Raw genomic sequence first — 23,655 nt, 5'->3', positions numbered from 1 at the left:
ACATTGTAAAGGCGAGATACCCTATCGGGTTTAAGAGGCTGAAGGGCTGCCTCAGGGCATGCTGCTGTCCGTGGGGTCACAGTAGGGCTTGGCCCGATGGTGTGAACTCCAGTCCCGTGGTGGAGGAGTTTGGCAAACATGTGGGGGACTTAAGCCGAGGAGTGTTCTGTTACTTGACGCTTATGAATGTGTTACTCAGCGGCTATACTGAGCCCACATTGTGCACACCACAGGGCATGGGTGTGGTGAGCGCAGGGTGACCTTGGGAGTTCCCTAGATGGGACTTGAGAGCAACGCCCTCTGAGGCTTTGTTCCCACTTGGGATAAGAGGCTTTGCCACAGAGGAGGCATTGTCTCCCAATTACCAGGGCAGGACTTGGCTGAGAACTAGTGTTCTGTATGTCAAATTCCTCATCTCCCCACCCTTACCCCGTGGAGGAGAAATCTAAGGTCAAGCACCAAGTAGAACAAACTCTTGTCAGAAACAAGATGGCTCCTGGGCAAGATGGCGCTGGATCTTAAACCATCTCAGAATCTCCCGCTCACTCCACTACACTTGGGGTGGGAGGAAAATCACTTATGATTCCTTCTGGCCAGTATATCCCCTCACCAGAGATCTATTTCTTGAAAATCCCTTCCCAGTTGTTGACCTGATCTGACCATTTGTTTAGTTGGGAGATGCTGTTAGTTTGAATATGGCACAAAGGGGTTTTCCAATTTGGTGGCGGAGGAGAGAGGTAATTTTAACTGACATATGTCACATCAAGTTTGATTTTTGTTTTTATTGTCATCTCCATTTAAAATTAAACCAGGAGCAATTCAAGTGACCTGTATTCTCCAGAGGTCATGTCGTAAAGCCCAGGGACCCCTAGGCTTGGAATTCATGCTTGCTTCTGCTACTACCAACTCACTCTATGACCTTACTTTCCCCTGAACAAAATGAACAGGTTGGGTGAGGTTCAGTGGCTGCAGGCGGGCAAGTGTGTGGCCAGACCCTGACCCTACACATGTTTTGTGTGACCCAGACAGTGTATTTTCTAATTGAACTTAAAGGCCTTTAAACTGGGCAAGCACCTGCTGATTTGTCGCAGGCCCCGCCCCTCGGGCCTGGTCAGTTTCACACGTTTCTTATCTGCCTGGCATTTGACTCCGTGGACACCAGTGGGTGTTCTCTGAGTTTCCTTTCATCTGAAATAGACTGAGAGTTGAATTTCTTTGCAACCCCAGGTCTTTCGTGCCTTGCCGTTTGGGCCTTGGAGAAACTATTTTCTTTAGTGGGGGGGCGGATATCCCATGTCTGATGATAGGAGGAAAAAAAGCAAGCATGCAGTCACTCCAAGGCCAATAGGCCAACAGGTGTTACGAGCTGAAAAGTAGCTTTGTTATGTTTTATTGTTAATATGCTAATGCTGCAAAGGGAGAGTTGATCATGGGATCTCAGGCTTAAGGTGTCTAAAACTCTGCTTACGATGTTCAGAGCAATGATTTTCAAAGTGTGGTTCTTGAACCCACATCATCTGGGAACTGGTTATAAGTGCAGATTCTGGGACCCTGCCCCCAGACCCCCTTGAGTCCAAATCCCCAGGCATGGGGCCCAGAAGGCTGTGTTCTGTCACCTTGAAAATGGAATGATATCATAGGATGTGGTATCATATAATATAATGATACCCCTCAGAGGGTGATAGGAAATGATGAAATGATCCAAAATATTTGTCAAGTGCACTGCAGTGGTTCTGAAAGTTGAGAATCCTCAGACTCCGCCGCAGGCTTGGTTAACACAGCTTGCCAGACTCGACCCCAGATTCTGATTTGGTCTGGGTCTGGCAAAGGGCCCTAAAATTTCTGTTTCCATTATGGTCCCAGGTGATGCTTATTTTGCCGGTCTGGGTCCACACTTGAGAACCAGAGTTCTAGGAAGAGCGTGTGAGAAGTCCTCAGGGAGAACTCGGGTCATGAGATGGGGTAAGGATTGCTATCCAGCCTAGACTGAGCTCCCCTGGTGGAGTGACCCTTGGGCAGAGACCTGAAGGGAGGGAGGAGAGAGCCATGTGACTGGATGGGGTTCCAGGCACAGGGGACAGCCAGGAAGTGCAGCAATGAGGACAGTGTAGCCAGAGTGATGTGAAAGAGGGGATGAGTGGCAGATGATGAGGTCTGGGGGTGCGGCTGGGGTGGAGATCACATGAGGTTTACTGGAGTAATTACAGAAGGCTTTGCTTTGCTCTGAGTACCGTGGGAGGGTGACATGATGTGTGAAATTGTCCGTCACCTGGAGCAATCATGATTATACACTGCTGCCTCTTCCGAATTAACTAAGTCCTTTGCCAAATAATTCAAGGTGAGAAAATGAATGATGGAATTAGAAAACCAAATCACCATTTTGTACTCCCTAATGAAGTAACTGACATGGGCATTGATCATCAGGGGATGGCAAAACTAGTAGCAGGAATGTTAGTGGATGATTCCGGGACAGGAGACTGAGATGTCCCCACTGGACTGGTTGATTGAACTTCACATCATTGGAAGCCGGTGCACCTCGTGGGGGAGGTGACAGGAAGTCTGGACCTACCCATGAACCCTTCTTCCCTAAACCATTGGACTTGAGTCCAACCAGATCCTTAAGTCTAGATTTTCTAGTCCAGGTTATGAAGGAACCATGGGAAGGTAATCCCATAAGACCAGAACCCTCTGGTTTCTTCACCAGGACAGTGTCATGGGGGAGAAGGAGATGGCGAGGGGCTTCTCTAGCTTGAAAGAAACCTAAAGGATGTGCAGCGTATAGACCTGATTTTTAAAAGTACAACCAGGTGGAGACTTTTTTGAGGTAATTGAATAATTTGATTATGGACTGGATATGAAACAATATTAAAGAATTATTGATTTTTTTAGATGTGATGACCGTATTGTCTTTACATAAGAAAATGTCCTTTTAATAAAGAGCCATCCATACATTAATGCTTAGAAGTAAAATGACAGTATTTCAAGCATTTGATTTAAAATATTATAGGAAAGAGATAAAAGAAGCAGAAGAACCAAGAGAAGCGAAACACTGATCATTGTTGGCCCTAGCAGGTAGTATATGAGGATTGAATACACTCTTCTCTCTTCTTCGCAAATATGCAAACTTGCAAAAGTTGGGTTTTTTTTTAATTAAAGTACAGATACAAGAGAAGATGGGAAGGTGAGAAAATAAGAAAAAAGGAAAGCCCTGTTTAGAAAAACTTAAGTTACTAATAATTCTTCCCAAATTAGGAAAATTATTCCAAAGAGTGAAATGCATTCACTATTGCTACATGTTACAAGTAATGATACTATGAACTCACATTGTGATACATTCTATTTACCATAAACCTAGCCCCAAAGTTCTTGATCCCTTGCCAGTCTCATAAAATAATGACAATATAGGCGATGATGATGATGAGAAATAAATATTGGGTAATCTCTGCCCTCGGACATTTGGGGAGCTAAGTGCATGCCGCTGGAAGTCAGAGCTGGAACTAATTTAGGACTGTTCTTTGTGGCCGCACCTGCTGTTTCAGATCGCAAAGCCTGGGAGTCTTCCTTTGGCTCAAGTGCATAATCTAATAATGCAAAAAGAAGTAATCAGTAAGTGTGATCTCGATCTGTAGCATGGACAGAACTGGAGAAAATGAAGTTTGAGGATTATTACTTTGGAACTGGCAACTGGAAAACCTGGACAGTAACTTTTAAAGTGTGTTCTTGACCCTAAAACTATGCACTCTGCGTCTCTGGGCATTCACTGAGCTTGAAAAGGAGCCGTAGATCTGAACTGCAAGGATTACTGTGGACTTGAGGCCGTTCGGGCATTTGAAGTCATTTCTCTTCTTGGATTTTTCTTCTTATTAAATACCAGAAAAAAATATATATTATTAAATACCAAAAAATCTTATTAAATACAAAAAAAAAAAGGCAGTATTAATTTAAATTCTTAAGCATGTCCTCCTGAACATCAGTCGCTGGTTTTTAAACAGTGTTTCTGAGCAGAAACATTACGGAGCATTTAAATCCTCATTCCTCCTTTTGAGGAATTGTAATGTTATTTTTAAAAAATGTAAATCAGTAGAAATAATGTATTTTTTGGAAAGGAAACAACTTTATGGTTCATATTGGGTAACTGGGCTTTATGGTTGACATGTCCCCAAATTTTGATCAGCCTGTGACTGTGTGGACCATGATGAGCTCACACGTAAGACTAGTTTCTGCAGATTTACCAACTGATCTCAGCCGCCGTAACTCCAATCGATCCCACTGTAGGAATCTAAGAAAGGAGGAACATAGGTAAAGTGAGTGATCTAGACAGGAAGAATGCATTATGCAGCTTTTCATCTGATGGAACATCTGAGCCCCTTCTGTGTGCCAGGCACTGTCCTAGGCTCTGAGGAAGGGTGATGAGTGAAAGCATAGAAGCCTTGGCCTCCATGGAGCTTAGATTCTGGCAGGAATAGAGTCCGTACCCACCAAGGGCTCTGTTTGAAGACAGCTCCTGCCTGAGGAGCGGGGAGGGGAGGGGTGGGGGGAGGCGCTAGCTTCAACTCCCACCTCGTTCCTTCCTTAGCTCTGTGATCTTGGACGAGTCACTTAATTACTCTGAGCTGCAGGGTCCTCTTGTATAAAATGAGTATTAAAAACAACCCTTACATCATAGAGTCGCTGTGCAAATGAAGTGAGTTTCATGTGTGAAAAGTGCCTCCCAGAGCGCTTGGCCCACAGTGCGTGGGAGTGGTGACTCAGGCCAGCAGTGGAGACATTATAATAGGTTACTCAGCTGGTCATTAATTGAGCATTTCTACATTTGAGATTTAAATGCCTATATCCACGAGTCTGGAAGACACTGGAATGTGATTCGTAAGAAATATCTCCGTGGCTGTGTTTTCTAATTTTCTCTTTCTCTAAATAGAGGGAACAGCCTTTCAGACTCTTCTGACCATTCCTTTATGTTGGCAGGTCCTAAATGAGGAGGAAAAGGGAGTTTTCCACGGAGAAGGGAAGATTCAGAGCTGTTCTGATAATAGCAACCTTTCACAGTCATACCATTGAATGCTATTTGAGTCGACATGACTGGCAATTTCAGGCCCTCTTGCTATAATAAGGAATTCCACAATCACATGCCCAGAGGGCTGTTTTTCAGGATCCTGGGGGCCCTGTGGTCTCAGCCGGGGCCATAATTATTGAGTGGCACATTCACTTACAGGCCCAGCTGGGTGAATGGCCGGAAGGAGGGCGAGTACCCTGAGGAGGGGAGAGGCTCACAGGTGTCAGGAGGCAGGAGGCCCTTGAGGGATCTGAAGGGAGTTCTCCTTGCTGGGAAGGGAGTGAGGGGGCACCCACAGGGGTTCCAGAGCCGCTGGGAGGGGTGTCCAGTGGCATCCAGGTGGGCAGCAGCAACTGCGAGGCTGAGCCAGGGCAGACTGGAGGGAGTCTGTGCCGGAATGAGGCAGGCGGTGTTGCCAACGCCGGTCTCCCACGGGAGGTGGGAGGGCGCCCTGCGCTGTTGAGCTGTTTGACTGATAATAGGGCAGGGCTGCCAGAGGACGGAAGAGTGGGCTCCCTGTGTAAGGACCGAGACTTTGAGCAGGTGGCCTCTGTGAATGGCTTATGTTCTTGCATGGGGCCCCGCCGGCCTCTTTGTGGGCCTCCCCCTTGCATGGTGGCCCATCAGCCCTGTGTTGCTGGCGGTCTCATTTCCCAGGCATCACGTTTAATTTTGGTGCTTAAACACAGTGTTGGGGAGATGCTGTCCTTTCTTGAGTGGGTCTTGCCTCTCTCTGCCCAGCGCTGTAACGGCTCACCCTGTGTGGACAGGTGTCCTGGGTCCAGTCAGAGTGACCCGGGGCCGTGCAGCCGGGGAGGCTGTGAGGGCCAGCTGCTCCCATGAAGTAGGGTGTACAATCGAAGTGTGCCAAACCCGTTAGAAGGAGCATGTGCTTTTATTTTAATTTAAAGATTTTATTTATCTGAGAGAGCAAACAAGCATGAGTAGGGAGAAGAGGCAGAGGGAGAGGGAGAAGCAGGCTCCCTGCTGGGCAGGGAGCCCCATGCGGGGCTTGATCCCAGGACCCTGTGATCATGACCTGAGCTGAAGGCAGAGGCTTAACCCACTGAGCCACCCAGGTGCCCTGGAGTGTGTGCTTTTATACACTTACAGGCCTATTTCTCCTCACCAGGCCTCTCTGCTTCCTTCCTTGGAATCTACTGTATGAATCAGTGAGAGAAGAAGAGGTAGGCCTGGGCATGGGCTTCATGGCTAGCATGAAGCTCTGCAAGGGGGACTTGAGAGGCAGGACGAGAGGGACAGCTGACATCTCACAACCTCGGCTGGGCGAAGGCCCTTCCCACAAGAGACTCTTCTTCCCAGGTAGCCTTGTCAGCTTCCCCTGGCTCACAGAGGCTGTTGAGAAATAAGAATCCTATCCTACAGGGCTTGTACGTCATACCACATGCTTTGGGTCCTTTCTGACCAAGTTTTGCCTAAAACACAGGGTAGTTTAGGTCCCTTGTGGAAGAACTGAATTCACTGGCGTTAGTGTCTTGGTGACACGCGCCCCACGCAGAACCTTGCGGAAGCGACCTGAGGTCTGCAAGGACAACAGCAAGTGGGAAGCCTTTAACAGCAGCTAGATATGCTGTGTGGGCACAGTTACTATCTCCTTCACAGAGGACAGGACAGGAGCATAAAGAGGGTGAGTAGCTTCACCCGGCCTGAAAGAAGTAGGGGAGGAATTGCACCGTACTGTCCCCATCCCTGGACCTCAACCGAGCTCCCCGGGCAGCTGGTTCATTCTCTGGTGTCCGTGCGGTCAGCCGACTCCATATGTCCCTTCCCTGCTGGCCAGCTCGGATCCAGAAAAATCCTGTAGGCTCACATCAGAAGAGCTGGGAGCATTTAGCAATCCCAAGAAAATACAGATTTCAAGCAGACACAGTTTTTTAAACAGATATTGTAAGAAAGAATACGGCTATGTTTTATTCACTTACATGTTCTAGAAGGATGGGACATGTCTTTTTAAGCCTGGTTCCAAAGTGGTTTTTGTTTTTTTTTTTCTTAAACAATCATAATTCCCAAATCCAGTGCACAGTGAGGTAACTGTGCTGGTGGAGCTGGGAAGGTGGGAAGAGACTGTTTCCTGCCAGCAAATCCCTCAGACGCCAGCGCTCGGATGAGCTTGTCTGAGGCCAGCACATAGCTTTGTCTCTCACCTAGCGCTCCTTGCCTGGAATCTTCTCAGCACACTGAGTACCTCTGGTCCAACAGCGCCGCATGCCCAGGAGGGGGCCTAAGCAGGAGGTCAGGTCTTTGTCCTGCTGACTGCCTTACCCAGTACTGAGTGCGTGGATCCTCGGAGACTCCGCTCGACTTGAACAGGGTGTTTTGTTTCTAATTAAACTGTATCGGCACTTTCTAAAGTTATTGTTTGGTGTTGCATACCAGCTAACCTGTAGGCTTTTATTTTTTTTTTATTTTTTTAGATTTTATTTATTTATTTATTTGTGAGAGAGAGAGAGAGAGAGAGAGAGAGCATGAAAGGGGAGAAGGTCAGAGAGAGAAGCAGACTCCCCGCCGAGCTGGGAGCCAGAGGCAGGACTCAATCCCGGAAGTCTGGGATCATGACCTGAGCTGAAGGCAGTGGCTTAACCAACGGAGCCACCCAGGTGCCCTAAACTGTCTGCTTTTAAATCCCATCAGGCTGAATGTGATGACACATTTATGCATGAATGAGAAGGCAGAACCTTTGATTTCTGCCAAAGGAGGCAATTGCATATGTTGAAGCTCTTGATGGACGTTTGGGGGCGTTTCCTAGAAGAACTTCACTCTGTAGCTGTCACCTGACATCTAGGCTCGGCCTGTAGTGTCTCCTGATCAGCCAGGTTCCCCCAGAGGCGTCCTGGAACCAGCCCATGGGGTTCGTAGCAGCCGCACTGAGGAGCTCCCAGTTCAAAGGTCCCAGGGGAGCTGGATTCAAGGGTTGGAGCCACCTGGACCCACCCTTGAGGCCCTGCACCCTTATAAACCATTCAGACCCCATGGCTGGTTTCAGCTACTTCTGTTCAGATGCCATCACTCTGAGTGGCAGTGTTGAAGTTTTGATGCATCTGCATGTAAAGGCTCTTCGTGGCTCTTGCGGGTTTGTGGAAAGTCCAAGCTGGATGGGCCCTTAGCGAGATGTTTGTTCCCTCTGCAGAATGACCCTCAGCTCCCTGGTAGGGAGGCGGTCAGCAGGACAAAGCATCTTCTCCCTGGCCTCCTGCTCCTGAAATGAAGATAAAAGCCATCGTGGTGTTTCCTCCTTAGTGCAGAATTGACGAAATCCTCTCTGAACTCTGAGGGTTAATTCTTAGGTCTTGCTCCCGCCCCCAACTCTAAAACTTTCCTCTGCCTGGCCTGTCTCTGATGGAGGGTGCCCACGCTGCATGTGCCCTGACCTGTCCCCAATGTCACTTTGTCATCCAGTCCAGGGAACCCATCTAAGGACCATCTATGTGCTTAACCAGGAGAGTAGAATGATGATGCCACCTTCACAGGCTTTGGTTCAGATGAGGCTGGGGAGGCAGGTTCAGGCTGGCCTGGAAGGGGAGACAGGGTACGGGATGTCCATCCATGCTGGCGGCACTGTGGGAAGGCCAGGTGGCCGGCTGGGGCCGCAGCTTCAGAGATGGCCTCATGGGGGAACCTGTGCAACCTCATGTGAGCATATGAAGTCCGACCTCTGTATCGAGGCTCACCTAGAGGAACAGAAGCAGAGGAGATACGCAGGAAGAGATGTTCCTCGAGGAATAGGCTTACACAGTCTCGGGAGCAGGTTACACAGATTGGAAATGCGGAGGGCAGGCTGACAGGAAGGAGGGGCCGGCACTCGGGCACAGGGTGAAGCTGCCATCCACAGGCGGGATGTTCTCTTTTTCCCTCGGGGAGGCCTCAGCTCTGTTTTGTAAGGCCTTGCTACTGATTGAGTCGGGTTCACCAAGATCATCTAGGATAATCGCCCTTACTTCAAGTCAACTGACTGTGGGCTTTAATAGCAACACCTAGTTTACTGTTGATTGACTCCCTGAGAATCTAGCCTAGAACCTAGTTGACCCATCACAGTGACCCACACACCCTCCTTCTGTGAAGCAGCTGTGGGCTTGTTAATGTGCCCCACGCTGTGATGACCCAGTTCCCCTTGGGTCTTTGTCCTCCATCACCAGGAATGGCTCAACCAGCCAGCATGCTTCTTGTCCTCCAGGAAGTTTGTAAGGATCCAAAAGCTTCTGAAAAACGAATCTCCCCAGAGTTACAGCCCCTGAAAAGATCTCCCGCCCCAATACCAGGTTTCCAGCAGACGTCGCAGAGGGGCGTCGGGCTGCCCGTGTACCTGGCGTACTCAGACTGCTGTGGCTGTCCCCCCGCACCGCACCGCACCGCTTCTGCAGGCCCAGTGCCTCCACCAAGGCATCATTCCCTGCTGTTAGACTCTCGTAACATTCTGCAATTCCTCTGCTTACTGTCCACGTCTATCAGGCTGGGAAGAGTAGCTTCTCAGCCTTCTCCATTAGGGCATTAAGGGAAAAATCATTTAAGAGTAGGGATTTCTGATGTGGTTTTCTTGGATTCCCTTGGTTCTGTTTTTTTAATGATGGATTGTTGCTAGGCCTGAGAGAATCTCCGAGAAAGAAAATATATGGTGAAGAAAGAGTGTAGAGTGTCATTATAGGTTCTCTTGTTCAGGCTTTTCGAACAAAACTCATTTCTACCCTGAATCCATTCATTCATTCATTCATTCATTTATATATATATTTTCTCATTTATATATTTTTTAAAGGAATCTCTACACCCAATGTGGAGCTCGAACTCACAACCCAGAGATGAAGGGTCACATGCTGTACAGGCTGAGCCAGTGCGCACCCTTTCAGTCCTACTCTGAAATTTACCAGATCAGATGAATAATAAAGAGGTCAAATGAGACCAAAGAGTGACTTGGCAATAATTGTATCATTATATATGGTAATAATCCATATTATTACTTCAAAAAGCCAACATATCACATTTTCTATATGCAGCCACTCTGTGCTTATTTAATGCTCACAATAGCCCATTTTACAGATGACAGAACTGAGGCACAGAACTCACAGATGACCAAACCAAGGTCACAAGCTTATAAGTGCTGGGGACAGAGTCAACCACAGGCCGTTTGGCGCCAGAATCCAGGCTTGTCACATTTGAATCTACAATGCCTCACCTAAGATGGTGTGTGTGTGTGTGTGTGTGTGTGTGAGAGAGAGAGAGAGAGAGAGAGACACTTAATTGTTTTACATAAGGAAGGGGAGTAGTCAGCTGCCTGTGAGTGAAAACCTGCTGAGATGACTTTAGGGCCGGCCTCCTATGAAAGTGGCTGTGAGGAGTGCTGTACAGAGCATGCCTCCTGGGCAGCGCCCAGTGCTACTGACCAGCCGGCTGTGCAGAGCTTTGGAAGCCTGCCTGGGGGTGGCCTGTTCTCTGTGATCCTCAGGTCCTGAGGAGGCGGTGCCTCTGGGGACACCATTCCCTGCTGTGGCCAGGTTTCCCTGCCTTTCAATATTTTATTCATTTATTTGTCAGAGAGAGGAAGAGAGAGCACAAGCAGGGGGAGTGACAGGGAGAGGGAGAAGCAGACTCCCTGCTGAGCAAGGGGCCCGACGCGGGACTTGATCCCAGGCCCCTGGGATCATGACCTGAGCCAAAGGCAGCCACTTAATCATCTGAGCCTCCCAGGCATCCCTCCTGCCTTTCAAGACCAAGGCCAGTGGCCCGGCCTCGTGGCTGTAGCCATCTCCACGGTGTGTGAACCCCTCACCGAGGGTTCCTGTTCGCAGAGCCCAGGAGCAGGCCCTCTGTGGGCGGAAACCATCTACCTGGCATCCCTGTCCCCTGCTATCAGACACCAGGACTCAAGGCTTTAATGCTCTGCTGTATTTCTTCCTCTCTTCCACTTCAGGAAAACTGATTTCTCATCATCCAAAAGGAACATGTGATTAATGGCAAGCCTAAAGTGCCTGTGGTTCTTTGATAATTGCTTTTTTTTTTTTTAAACATCTTTATAGCCACCTTCAGAACATAGTGGATTTTGGACAGTTTGGAAGGGATTTCTGGTGAGTCCAGGCAGAAAGGTTATTATATGCAAGTGTCATACCTGTGTCCTTCCATCAGATCCCTGTGTTTTTCCATCGCCCCAGCAGGAATGCTGAGATATTAGAGTAATGCTAAGATCGGTAGAATGCTCGTCCAATTTTCTACCTGGCGAAATAAAGTAAAATCTCCACTAACATTCCTTGCAAAAGCAGGAGTGGAGAGCTCTAGAAATGATGTTACATATTCAGTTCTCAGATATTGTATCTGGGAGGCAAAAATGTTTCTCGCGCTATGGGTGGGGGTAACCACTGGGGGAAGTACCGTGAGCCTATGCCTTGCAATGAGTCACCTGGGGATCTTGCAAAAATGCAGAAGCTGATTCTGGAGGTCCGAGTGGAGCCTGAGATCCTGCATCTCTAAGAAGCTCTCAGGTGACACAGAAACTTCAGGACCTCACGAGGAATTAGAGAAGCCCTCCGCCCACCTGTGGGAGAGGGACACGAGAACCCTGCGGGAGAGAAACTATGACATTTAATCACTGTCATGTCGACAGGAACGCTGACATATGTCATGGGGGGGCGTGGTCAGAAGTCAGACAGCAGAATCATTTGCTCATCAAGGGATAACTTTCCTTAGGCCTCCACAAACCCACACCCTTGTTGGGGAAGTTGCCTTGGGATCCTACGTGCGACAATACGAAGTGTAGACTAGCGTGTGGGATGAGATGTCCTGAAGGGGGTCTATAGTAAAGCTGTGGTAGTTGTGGATGGTCTCACACTTCCACAGAATCAGAGAGAGAGGCAGGGAAGAGCAAATCCCTGCTGCAAGCCATGCCTGCTGCACCTGCCTGCCCGCTGACATGAAGCTGTCGTGCTGTTTGAACAGCATCCCTCTGGCTCTGTTTAAAGCTTATCTGGGTGGCCCAGGGCTACATTTCCTCTTCTGAGACCAGCCTGAGCTGAGCCCCAAGCGGCAAACTCATCCTGGCTTGTGCCCATTGCTGGTTTCCGTGGCGACTCTACCGGTTGTGCCTACTAAGTGGAAGCTAGCACCTGCGTGGTTGGTCTTTTCTGTAAAGACCCTGACCTGTTATTTTTAAGAGCGGAAATGCCAGATCTGGAGTGAATACCCGCGTCCCACTAGGAAGTGATTGTTTAAATGAACCCAGCCTGTGCTTATCGAAGGGAACCGTGTCACAGTAAATGGCTGGGAGAGGGCTGCTTCATCCTGTTTTCTTAATTAAATGGCAAAACGTCCTTTATAAGCCATAGGTAGCGAGGCCGGCTTTCTCTCCCACTTGCACATCGCCGTGATGATCATCTGTGTGTTTGTGGCCAAGTAGCAGTGAAAGTTCTGATGACTGTAGTATTCTTTCCGTGCAGTAGAGCTGGTGTGGAGATGGGCGCGTGTGGGGCCCTGCCTTTGTTAGGGCTGATTCTGTCCGTATGGCCAAGTGTAATGTGTCTGTGTTCCCCTCCAACCTGCTCCCTCCGTACTGCCTTTCGTACAAAACAACAGCAGCCCATTGGCTGCAGTCACGATCCTCGGTCTCTGAAAACAGGTATAAAACGTATTCTCTCCCAAGGGTCTCTCTTCTTTTTTAGAAAGTCATTTTAACTCTACTTCTTCTATTTTTTTAAAGCAAGCTTTTGGGAATACTTCATAGAAGATAACTAGCAAACAAACCGACGTGCCCCGTAGGGGGGAAAATGTATCAAACTCAGCATAGGTTCTAGAGTGGAGGACATTGATGATAGGGATTCACATTCTGGGTCTGTACTGGCTGGTGCTCGGGTGCTACGGCCGAAGGTTTTGTGACCGTCTCAAGTCCTTTTTTACTCAAGGTCAAATTAAGAGCATAGATTCTTGCCAGCAAGGGGGACCATGGTGTCCCTCCTTCCAGGAGACGTTTATGGAAGGCAGACAGCCATGCTGTCTTGAAGCTCTGAGCATGAATTGGACTTGCCTCTGCCGGAGGAGCTGTCTATCTCACGGGGACAGAGAAGGGGTCGTGCGACAGCCCCTTGTCACAGTAGGCTGCAGAATTCCAGCAGAGAGGAGAAGCTTACTACATATTCCAAAACTGCCTTATGGATTGTTTTGGTTTTTTTTGGGGGGGGGGGGTTTGTCTTGTTCAAATAGATTAACCGTGATGCCACTTGGTCTGTCTTGGTCTCACAATGCAGAGAGATTGTCTGGAACTCACAGTTGCAAAGGAGGCCGGGAGTCAGGACTAGAAGGAGGGAGGGCGCAGGTGGCGGGAGGGAGCACATGGACATTCCAGGAGCTCTGTCCAGAGGTGGGGGGTGTCCTCTAACACAGCATCGTCCCGGGAGGGAATGGCAGCAGGTGGGCACGAGACGGATCCCGCCCTCCAGCAAGCTCGGTAGCACCCCGAGAGCAGAGAACGTGGGATTGTGCCATGTGCACACCACCCCACACACGAAGCAGCGTTTCCTGGTTCCTGGGCTTAGCGACTGTGAATTACAATGTTCTTTTGCCACTGACTCGCTCCATGACCTTGAGCAACCATCTCTCCCTTCCCAGTTCAGGCCCCAACTCATCCAGCTGTAAAAACAAGGATCTCAACATTGACGTATGGCGTAGAGCTCTCGTGGCGGCCAGCAAATTTACAATTCAATTTTACAGCGCTTGGTTGTTTGAGAAGGTTCACTGACCCTGGTGCCCCTGTGGCTCTTCCGGGCTACGGGGCAGGGCACTCACGTCTCTCTTGTCCCTTCTGTGTTCCAGGCATAGAGCTGTGCCCCCCCGGAAAACGGTTCATGATCACGATGGTGGCGAGCTTCGTGGCCATGGCGGGGCAGTTCCTCATGCCTGGGCTGGCCGCCCTATGCCGGGACTGGCAGGTCCTCCAGGCCCTCATCATCTGTCCCTTCCTGCTCATGCTGCTCTATTGGTCGTGAGTATCCTCCCCGCAGGCTTCACCACCTGCTGCTTCTGCCAACGCTTTCTGAAGGGTGCGCCCCCCCGGGGGAGGAGACAAGGGACACATACGACTGGGGGCCCGCAGTCCCCCAGCTTCTGGTTCGTTTCAACTTGCATTTCTTTTCGGTGAGGGCATTTTCTTTTCTCTTTTATAAAATCTCATCTTTTAAACCTGGTATCCTGGGAAATGTTGAAACACACACAAAAATGGGCAAGAGAGAGTAGAGTGAGTCCCCAAGTGCACTTTCCCCCGCTCCGAGAACCTACCTCCATCAGTCTGGCCAGAGGCCGGCTTGCTGGGGTATTTTGATAGGATTCTTATGGATAGATTTGCAAAAGGAATATTCTTGTGTTGGGTGGGGGGGAACTGCGGAGACATTCAAGGAGTGATTTAGGAAAGCCCCCTTATCTCCTCTAGATTAGGGATGGGCAGAGACCAGAATCCGTGGACCAAATCTGGTCGCCATCTGTTTCGGTTAAAAAAAAAAAAAAAGTGTCATTGGAGCACAGTCATGCCCACATGATTATACGTGTCATCTCGGGCTGTTTTCATGCCACAATGGCAGAGTTGAGGAGGGTACAACAGTCTCATTGGTCTGCCAAGCCCAATATTTACTCTCTGGTCCATTCCGGGAAGTTGTCCGCCCCTGCTCCTGACCAGTCCACTAGGCCTTTGAGAACCATGTGTAACTTAAGCTTTTGGCTGGCTGACAGCAGGGAAAAAACAACTGAACACACTAGGTTGGTTGGAAGTATGACCTGGGGAGCTCGTTTTTTTTCTTTAAACTCCCCAGAGGACTGATGCTTCGCCAAGGTTGAAAAACCCCACTCTTGGGTAGAGAGATGTTTAGGGGGAAAAAAATGAATGTTGGGACTTTTTTTTTTTTTTTTAATAAATTACTCTTTTTCGTTCTTTCACTGCCCCTCCCTGCCCCAACACTCCCTTCGCACATGAGTATGAGACCCTGTCGTGTACGTCGTGTAGAGAATACATGCGTCGCCGTGTTGCGCTGACTGGGTCACTAATGGAAACCCGGTTTCTGGCAAGAAGTTTGTGTCCCAGCTGTAAGTGTTCACTGGAGCAGAGAAGGCTCCTTAATTGGGCTTCCTTTTCTACAGTGCCAGGGACAGGGAGAAAGCCCCTACCTGTTACCTTCCTGGTGCTGGGCCCCAGCCCCACCGTGTAGGAGGTCCTCCAGCAGAGAACCCGCAGTGAGTGAGGGAACAAGTGCATTTTCCTCCAGAGCCCAGCTCTGCTCGTGCTGACTGCATCAGAAGGACCTGGGCGGCCGCAGCAAGGAGCTAGCAATAAGGGATGAAGAAAGGCCACCTGCTGGGGAGCCGCTCATCAGGGACAGCTGCCCAAACTGTGCGCTGCTTCCCTTCTGGGCTCCTTCCCGCCACACTCCGGGCAGCCTTGCGTGCCAGCTGGGCCTGGACATCACCCCGCTCCTGTAGGAGCCCTACGCTTTTCAGGACCTCCTGCTCCCTCCAGCAGGGTGTTAAGAAGCAAAGAATGAAATCGTTTCCCAAAGCAGGATGGAGTGGGCAGGTCTTCCTTCTATCTTCTAGGCAAGTTCTTCCTGTTGCTTCCCTTGCTGTGCCTAGACCAGGGCCTTGCTTGTTTTGGAATTCAAGGGCACTTATTTATTGAACAAATGCTGATACCATGTTCATGTCGCACACATTGCAAGCTCTGTACAAGTAGTAGGTTATCCAGTCTTCATACTGCATCACCCCACTGTACAGATGACAAAACTGAGGTCACCCAGCTGGCCCTGGAACCCAGGCCACTCTGACCACATGCAGTGCTATCTCCTGCCTTCCCTGAGCTTCTGTCTCTTGTCTCTGACCACTGGAGGCCCTGGCCCTGGGAGGGAGCACTGTTGCCCCAGAGGATCCTCTGTGAGGTCTGGCGTCCTCCCACCCACCTCCTCTCACTGCAGTGCCCAAGGGCCCCCGGGGCTGTCTGCTGGCCCCTTGGGGGGTGCTGGAGGCCTGGGGAAAGGATGGGCACAGCCACCTGGAAGCTCACACTCCTATAAGAGCTAGGCTTTGAGTCTCCGCCAGGTGCTGACCCACCTGCCCCAGGTAGGAGGACACCTGTGTGGGAAGCAACAGCAGGGAAGGCTTTGGATTAGGTCTGGGGGACTGACCTACATGGTAAAGGACTGGGGTTCCTGTTGATCTTACTTATTTTTTACTTAATTTTTTACTTTTTTTTACTTAAATTTTTAAGTATTTTTTACTTAAATTTAAAAGGCATATCAGGGTTTAGTGGCAGGGAAGACATTGATTTCTTTAAATAATACTATAAAACCTAAGAAAAAAAATTCTTTGAAACCCACAAGTGTAAAAACAAAATTTTCTAGTGAAAAGGGCATCCAGGGTACTGTGACAAGTAAAACACGCACTCAGACCAGCAGATGGATGAAGGTTCCAAGTCACTGATGCCATGTGGTCGCAGCTCTGGCACCGCAGTCCGGGGTAGACCAGCGCTTCCCAAATATAGTATCTTAGCTGTGATCATTGTCATCATTATTTTGTATTTATATTATTTTCTAAGGTACTTGGCACATGTCTGCCCTCCAACAAGTGCTCGTAAATGTGAGCTGCTTTACAGCGATGAGCCAGGGTGTAATGGGGGGCAGGTCCAAGAAATTAGTGCTGAGAGACGCAGCCCACCTTCACCTCTCGCCTTGAAAGGCTCCAGAAGAAGCATTGGCTCTTTCTTGCCAGCCACCCTGCCACGTGATACGGTAGGCAGGAAACTCCTCACCCCCACATGCTCTGTGTAGTTTGCCAGGAGGCAGTGAGCTGCTGGGCAACTCCCAGGGCCCAGGCCAAGGAGAACATTCAAGCTGGAGTGGATATGGAGGCAGCGGGCAGGGCATCTGGACCAGAAAGAGGCCCAGGGAGCTTGAATCTTATGACCCGTCCCAAGGGCTGGAGCTAAGGCCCCAGGCCCTTCATGCATGTATAACCAAGCTCCTGGAATGAAGCCAGGAACTGTCCTGCTCGAACAACAGTATTCGGAAGTGTTGCCCGCCACAGGGGCTCACCTCCAAAGCTGGCTGACGCCTTGGATGGCGGGCAGAAATGAGCCACGTGTAAGACAGCAGAGCCGTGAATCCTGCACCACCCATGACAGTATGCCCCAGATCCAGCCGCTCAGTAAGGCTGAGAAATGGATGTCAGAACCTGCGAAGCTCATTGGACCCTCAGGCTCAAAAACAAAAACTCCCGTGGAGAGTCTCTGGACCAGGCACTTGGGACTCACGTGGAGAGTCGCTGGACCAGGCACTTGGGACTCACATGGAAGACAATGCTTGCCAAGGATGAACTCACAGAGCCCCTGGGACTCCGTTCTGACGGTCTGAAGCTATTGGTTGAGAAATTTGCCTCCCAGGAACTCTAGGAAATGGAGCAATCTGAAGAAGTTGATTCGAATAATTTATTAAGGTAGTTACTAGCACCTCGTGCCAAATGCTGTCCCAGTTACTAAATATTCCAGACACGGCACATGCATGGGAGCAAAGATCCCTCCTCCTTTGAAGCCTGCATTATGGTGGGCACGGGGGGCGGGAGGAAGCCCAGAAACCTTAAACCCATACTGGAGCGAATAATATTCTGGGGACATGACATAAAGCAGTGGTCGGGAAAAGCGTCTCTCAGGGAGTGACATTCAGGCTGACACCTAAATACGGGATCAGAAAGAGGAAGTCACACAACGTTCTGGGTGGAAAGATAGGCAAATGGGAAGAGCAGGACCAAAGCTTGCTTCCATGTGACTTCCGGACGAGAACGACCACCAGCGGGGCTGAGTGTGAAGGACAAGGTCAGACACACAGGAGGGTCAGACCCTGTGCAGCCTTCAGCATGATGGGTCCTTTTTTTGTTTTTTTCTTAAGATTTTATTTATTTGTTTGAGAAAGAATACAAGCAGGGGGAGCAGCAGGCAGAGGGAGAAGCAAGCTCCCCACTGAGCAGGGACCCTGACATGGGACTCAATCCCAGGACTCTGTGATCATGACCTAAGCCAAAGGCAGACACTTAACCGACTGAGCCACCCAGGTGTCCTATGATGGGTTTGTTCTAAAAGCCACGCAGACACATGGAGGTTTAAGCAGGGAAGGAATGTGCTCTGACAAGGTCTGCTTCTGGGGCTGGTGGGAGGGTGGCCGAGATTGGGACCAAGGGAGACAGTGTGGTGTTCCCCCCACCCCCACCCTGCAGTGGATGGGGTGATCACCTGGAGAGGCCTGAGGCCCAGGTGTGTTCAGGAGCCGCCCCAGTGAGAGGTGCTAGGGGGTCTGCTTTGGCCTATGAGGGCAGGAGAGCCATGGCCCTGGGCTGTTTCCTGGGGTGGGGGGACACAGGGCTCTCTGTGGGACAGAAGCCCCACAGGAAACTGGAGCCTCAAGTCCTGTCCTGAGGGAAGAGTCAGAGAGTAAATGAGGAAAGGTGTGATCTTGAATCCTAAGGGCATTGGAGGAGGCCCTGCAGGGGGCTGGGAGCCCTGAGTGAAACCCAGCCCATTTGGAAGTGTGGATTTAATATTCCCCAGGGCGGTGGCTGGCGGAGGCCAGGCTGGTGGGTCAGGAGATGCCGGCCACCAAGAAGACAGTTCCCAAGAGCTGGGGGCACACCGTGTCCCAGGAGCCCCACAGGGAAGCACCAGCTGGTCAGGAGGCAGAAGGAGAAGGAGGGAGAGGAACAAGGGCAGGAGCCTTCCCGGCTGTTCTGGTCGGAAGAAAGGGGCAGGACAGGGTAAGCTGGCTCTGGCTTGGCTAGTGTGATTTCTGCAGGCTCTGTGACTCAGGGCTTGTCCCTGGTTGTCTGGCACCTGGCTCTGGGGTGGCTAGAGCGGGTGGGCAGTGGCTGGAGTGTGAGAGCCCACAGAGAAGGCGGTGGGGTTGGGGCTCTGATCGGTTGGTTTGTACTTGAAAGGTGCACTCACAGGTGAATTGTTGGCTGTCGCTAAGAATTGGCTAATGTGGGGTGAGGGGCCATCTTCCCTCCCAGAAACACCAGAAAATATAGGAAATAAAAAGGCATGATGAATGCACAGCCCTACAACAGCTTCAGGGTTACAGAATATTCTGGAAGGAAGGGAGACTGGAGCTGGAGAAACCAGTCAGCAGAGGTGTGATGTGCCCAGGGACCGGGTGGGGTTTGGCAGGGGCTGTGATGAGTACAGGTGGATCCCCGGGAGGACATGGTATGCCAGTGACCTGTGCCCCCAAGGGGGACCTCGATCAAAGAGGAGCATCCTTGCCCACGCTGCCTGGGGTTGCTGCTCACTCTGGGTCCAGGGAGAACTAGCTGCTATCCTGCAAGGGCTTCGGTGAAGGGAGAGTTTCGGAAGCTGAGCAGCCCAAGAAAACGAAAGGGTGTGCTCGCTGGGATGTGAGATGCTTCGAAGAATCAAATCTAGGCACATTGTTAGGAACCCAGAACAGAAGGAGAGAGACTACTGTGAAGATTTCTCACGTGAATGAGAATCCTGGCAGAGCTGGTGGGTGACTCCACGGTTGCTGCTCGTAACCGAGGCTAAGATCTCCCACTGTCTTTGTCCCTCAGGACACCAGAGCCTTAGAGAAGTGCCTGCTTTGTCACTTCACTTGGACATGCATGATCGCTTAAGGAAGGGCAGCAGAGCATCAGGGTCATCCAGAAGGAACCCATACAGACCTATCCTTTTTCCAGAATAAATGAGGAATTCTTCCAGGGTCACAGAAAACAAGTGGGGCTGGTGGGAGAGGGGGAAGCGCAGATTGGGTGTTCAAAACCAGGTGAAGGGAGAGCCTAAGAGAACCTCTGCTTCCATGTGCCAAGTGGCGGGTGAGCCCAGAGTGGAGGAAGGGGTGGTTGGGAGGGCTGCTGCTCTCTAATTGCACAAAGTGTACAAAACCGTCCCTGCCAGCTAGCGGCAGCCTGCCCCAAGACACACAGCTCGGTGACAGAGTGTTCTCCTCTGCCAGGAGCCCTGGGGCAGGGCACAGCCTGGGGCAGTGCATCCGGGGGTCCAGGTCTGCGTTAGGTGAGAACGTCTTAGGAAACCACAGCGTGGAAGATCGGGAAGATGACACACAGGGCAGGTGGCCTCAGATTTTCTGGGTGAATCTGACTACAGGAGACCGAGCCAGAGTGAGAAGGCACCGCGGGGTATCCGCCTGAAATGTTGGCGGGGACAGCATGATGTAGGGATTGTGAGAGATGAAGATGTCTGTGCCGCTCTTCCAAAATGTTGATGCGTGACCCCACCACACCATCAGACATAAGCTAATGCTGAGCCCACACGATTATTCACGAAAACAAGCATGTGCGCATCAGCTTTGGACTCGGCGTGTGCCGGGAGGCCGTGGTGGTGCCGACTCAGTAAGGTCCCCAGGGAGGGCTCCTATCGCCACGTGAGAACACCCACCCTTCCACAGGCGGCGTTGGCTGGGTGTGGGGGTGCTGCCATGAACACAGTGGACCCCTCAGCCAGGAGGAGAAACATCACTATGTTCACAGCCTGGGCCTCCTCTGTGGCAGAGGCCCCGGGACGCACCCTGGTTTGAATGTGTCTCAATGTTTTAGGGACACTTTCCCTGGGATCCGCAGCAAGCTTCTGCGTGTCGCCCTCCAGTAACCGTTCACCCTTGGAATTGGTCGGTGGGTCTATTCCTGGCTTTTGCTGGGGAAACCAGGGCATCCAAGCGCTTCACCAAAACACTCAAAAGTGTGAGAAAGTCACTACAAGCTGGCTGTCAAACATCAGTGGTTCTCCTTGTGTGGTCCCTGGACTAGCGGCCTCATTGCCACCTGGGAGTGTGCTAGAAACACAAATTCTCAGACTCCACCCAAGGCCTACTGCCTGGGTCCACATGTCTGGGCTGGGGCACGTGGTCTGGGGCTTAAGAATCCCTCCAGGGGATGCTGAGGAGGGTTCACATTCGAGAAGCAGGATGGGTCTGTCACAGAATAAAGGCCAGATGTCTTGCACATGGACTGAGGGACCCAGCATACCCCCAAAATAAAGATGGTGTCGAAGCATGAAGAAGATCTGAGTCAGCTGTGGAGGGGCCACACTTCTTGTAGGAAGAGGTTTCTCGGTTCTGCAGGGAAAGGAAACAGATCCCATCCTTGAGGACGAGGGAGATACCGTGCAAGGCCTGGCTGTCCCGTCCAATTCCACTGCAGAGAACAAATTCGACTTATCATCTCAGACAACAGAAGTCATAGGTATTCCCAGAACAGATGAAAGAAGGAAAAAAAAAAAACCTGGGTCCTGGATCTAACAATTTTATCTGCACTATGAAAACATAAACCCAGATGCGAATGAGTTTTGGAGTCTCAAGTTACAGCCTGTGCTGAAGGGTAATGGGAAGGACAAGTTTCTCCCCCCTTGCTGTCCTGTCCTCTGAGGAGGCTCAGCAGGGGGCATCCTCACTGAGTTTTTGCCTTCGGTGTGACAGGGTGCAGTTTTCCTTTGCTCTCCTCCAACACCCTCAGCCGTGCACCCAGTTAGGGAGGATTCTCATCCAGGACTCACCAGACATGTATTTTTGCCCCAGCTGCTTCGAGAAAGAACAGACAGGCTGGAAATATGTGAAGATGGTGAATTATTAACCGTGCTTTGTTCAGCTGGAGTTTCATCCTGACGAGAGAAAAAGTGCTGCTGGCGATCAGCGTGATCATCAAAAGCATCTGGGAAGGCATAAGAAGGAGATAATAAACCATATGGGAAATAAGGAGGAAATTAGAGAAAGATCAAGCCGCACGGCGGAGCCCTGAGAATAAGTAACAGTATCAGTTCCCCGACTGCAAGGTAAACCTTTAAACAGAGGAAATGAGAACACGCTGTCATAAGGAACTCGCAGGGTAGAAGAGGAAAACAAAACTCTTAGGATAAAGGTATGTGCTAAAAGGGATTTTAATTTTTTAAAAAATTTCAAGGAAAGAGCCATTGTGAAACATTTAAATGGCCTAGGGTTAGATAAATATCCAGCCTTAAAATGTAAATGGCCCTAAATGTCACTGGCTCTTTTCAGATATCATCAGAAATATTTTGGCCAGAATCATACTCATTTTTAACATTTCTGGAGGGTTTGCTCCAAGCCAGGCACCACGAAGCACTTTCAATAATTTGGCCCCTTGGGTCCTCCTGATGAGCCTCTGGAGGAGGTGCTAGGAAGGCCCCTAGTACAGATGGAGAAACTCAGGCACGGAGCTATTCAGCAACTTGCTTTGCAGTCCCAGAACTGGTACGCGGAGCGGGGGCATGAAAGCCACCACCCAAAACCCAGAGCCGGAATGAGGACCAGTGGCCTCTCAGTCATGGTGCTAGTAGTACCGCCACCCAGCATGCCAGAGAGATGGGGGGGGATGGGGAGATGGGGAGAGCCTTGGCCCACCATGCACAGGGCACAGAGGGCACTTCTCACCAAGGGGGGGTCTTGTCTTCTAGTTCCTCTTGTTATTTAGCATTTCCCTAATATGTACGAAAACGTTTCTTAAAATCATTGGGCGATCAGTACTTTCCATAACAGGGACTTCAAAAAACTGTGTTAAATGGAAGGATTAATTTTGCTTCTTGTCATTGTGGAAATGATTTTAAAAGACCCCTTAAAATTTTATATATATTTGTGTGTGTGTGTGTGTGTGTGTGTGTGTGTGTGTGTGTGTGTGCGCACAGTATATATGTATATTCATTCTAGCGATTCTCAGTCTTTTTTCTTGCCCACACACACTTGAGGGACACAATACCTTCTTCCATCAAAAGCCATTTTATTTCAGAAGCCAATCAAAAGTACCACATGCTGCAAACTCTATTACTGGTAAAGGAAGGCTGCCGGGTTCCCAGCACAGCAGGAGGAAAACTGAATGCAGCTATACCAACAGGGAAGTCACACCAGCAAATCTTTCCCTCAAAGGAGAGTAGAAGAGGTGAATCCTAAAAACCATATAGTTTCTGGGAACTTGAAATTCTGCAATAATTATTTTTACAGGCTATCAGATAATTAATTTGAGGACACTTTTGGGAAATTGAAAGCCGAAAAAGAAGTTTGCTCAAATCCTCTTTGTCCACAAATTATCTAGATGGGGGAAGATTAGGTTCATCGTGACCAAGGCCAGTGCATCAATAAAAATGGTAGCCCACATTTCAATCCTAACAATGGGGTGAGCAATTAAAAGTGAGATCAGAATGTTCTCTGACTTGCTGTTTGGGGATTTGCTAATGGCATGGCATTTTAGGGAGCCCTCAGGCAAGAGACTGCCCCATTTTTAACTTCTGAGTCTGCAGAGATTATGTAAAATAATGGGAACCCCTGTGGCCAACGAAACTGCTTCCAAGTCCCAGTGGAAGACGATCTGTGAACGTGGGAACATGGCCCTTCAGTTCCATGTCCTCTCCTCTAAAGGCCAGCGTTACCAGCTCTTTAGCCCTCACTGTGCGCTCACCAGGATGTGCTCCGACATTCCATCTCGCTACGCGGTGGAAGCTGGAGGATTCTGGAATTTCGAATCCAGGCAGCGCTCAGGGGCCCCATGTGTGCCAGCGCGTGCGCCGTGGGAACGGTGGGGACGGACTGCTGGCAGCCGGCAGAAAGAGG

The 23,655-nt window shown here is 50.0% G+C and overlaps 1 protein-coding gene across 1 annotated transcript in view; it reads left to right on the top strand.

Moving 5' to 3' along the window:
* The window catches only part of LOC111156660 (solute carrier family 22 member 23), a 170,687-nt gene that overhangs the window by 109,143 nt on the left and 37,889 nt on the right, over positions 1 to 23,655 (top strand). Inside the window, exon 4 of the mRNA XM_022517689.1 lies at positions 13,859 to 14,027. Coding sequence (XP_022373397.1) covers positions 13,859 to 14,027 — 169 coding nt within the window. The remainder of the gene's footprint in view (positions 1 to 13,858; positions 14,028 to 23,655) is intronic.

Source organism: Enhydra lutris, unplaced genomic scaffold, assembly GCF_002288905.1.
Source record: "Enhydra lutris kenyoni isolate GAN:26980312 unplaced genomic scaffold, ASM228890v2 scaffoldscaffold48, whole genome shotgun sequence".
NCBI classification, from domain to species: domain Eukaryota; kingdom Metazoa; phylum Chordata; class Mammalia; order Carnivora; family Mustelidae; genus Enhydra; species Enhydra lutris.
This window is presented reverse-complemented; position numbering and strand designations above follow the sequence as displayed.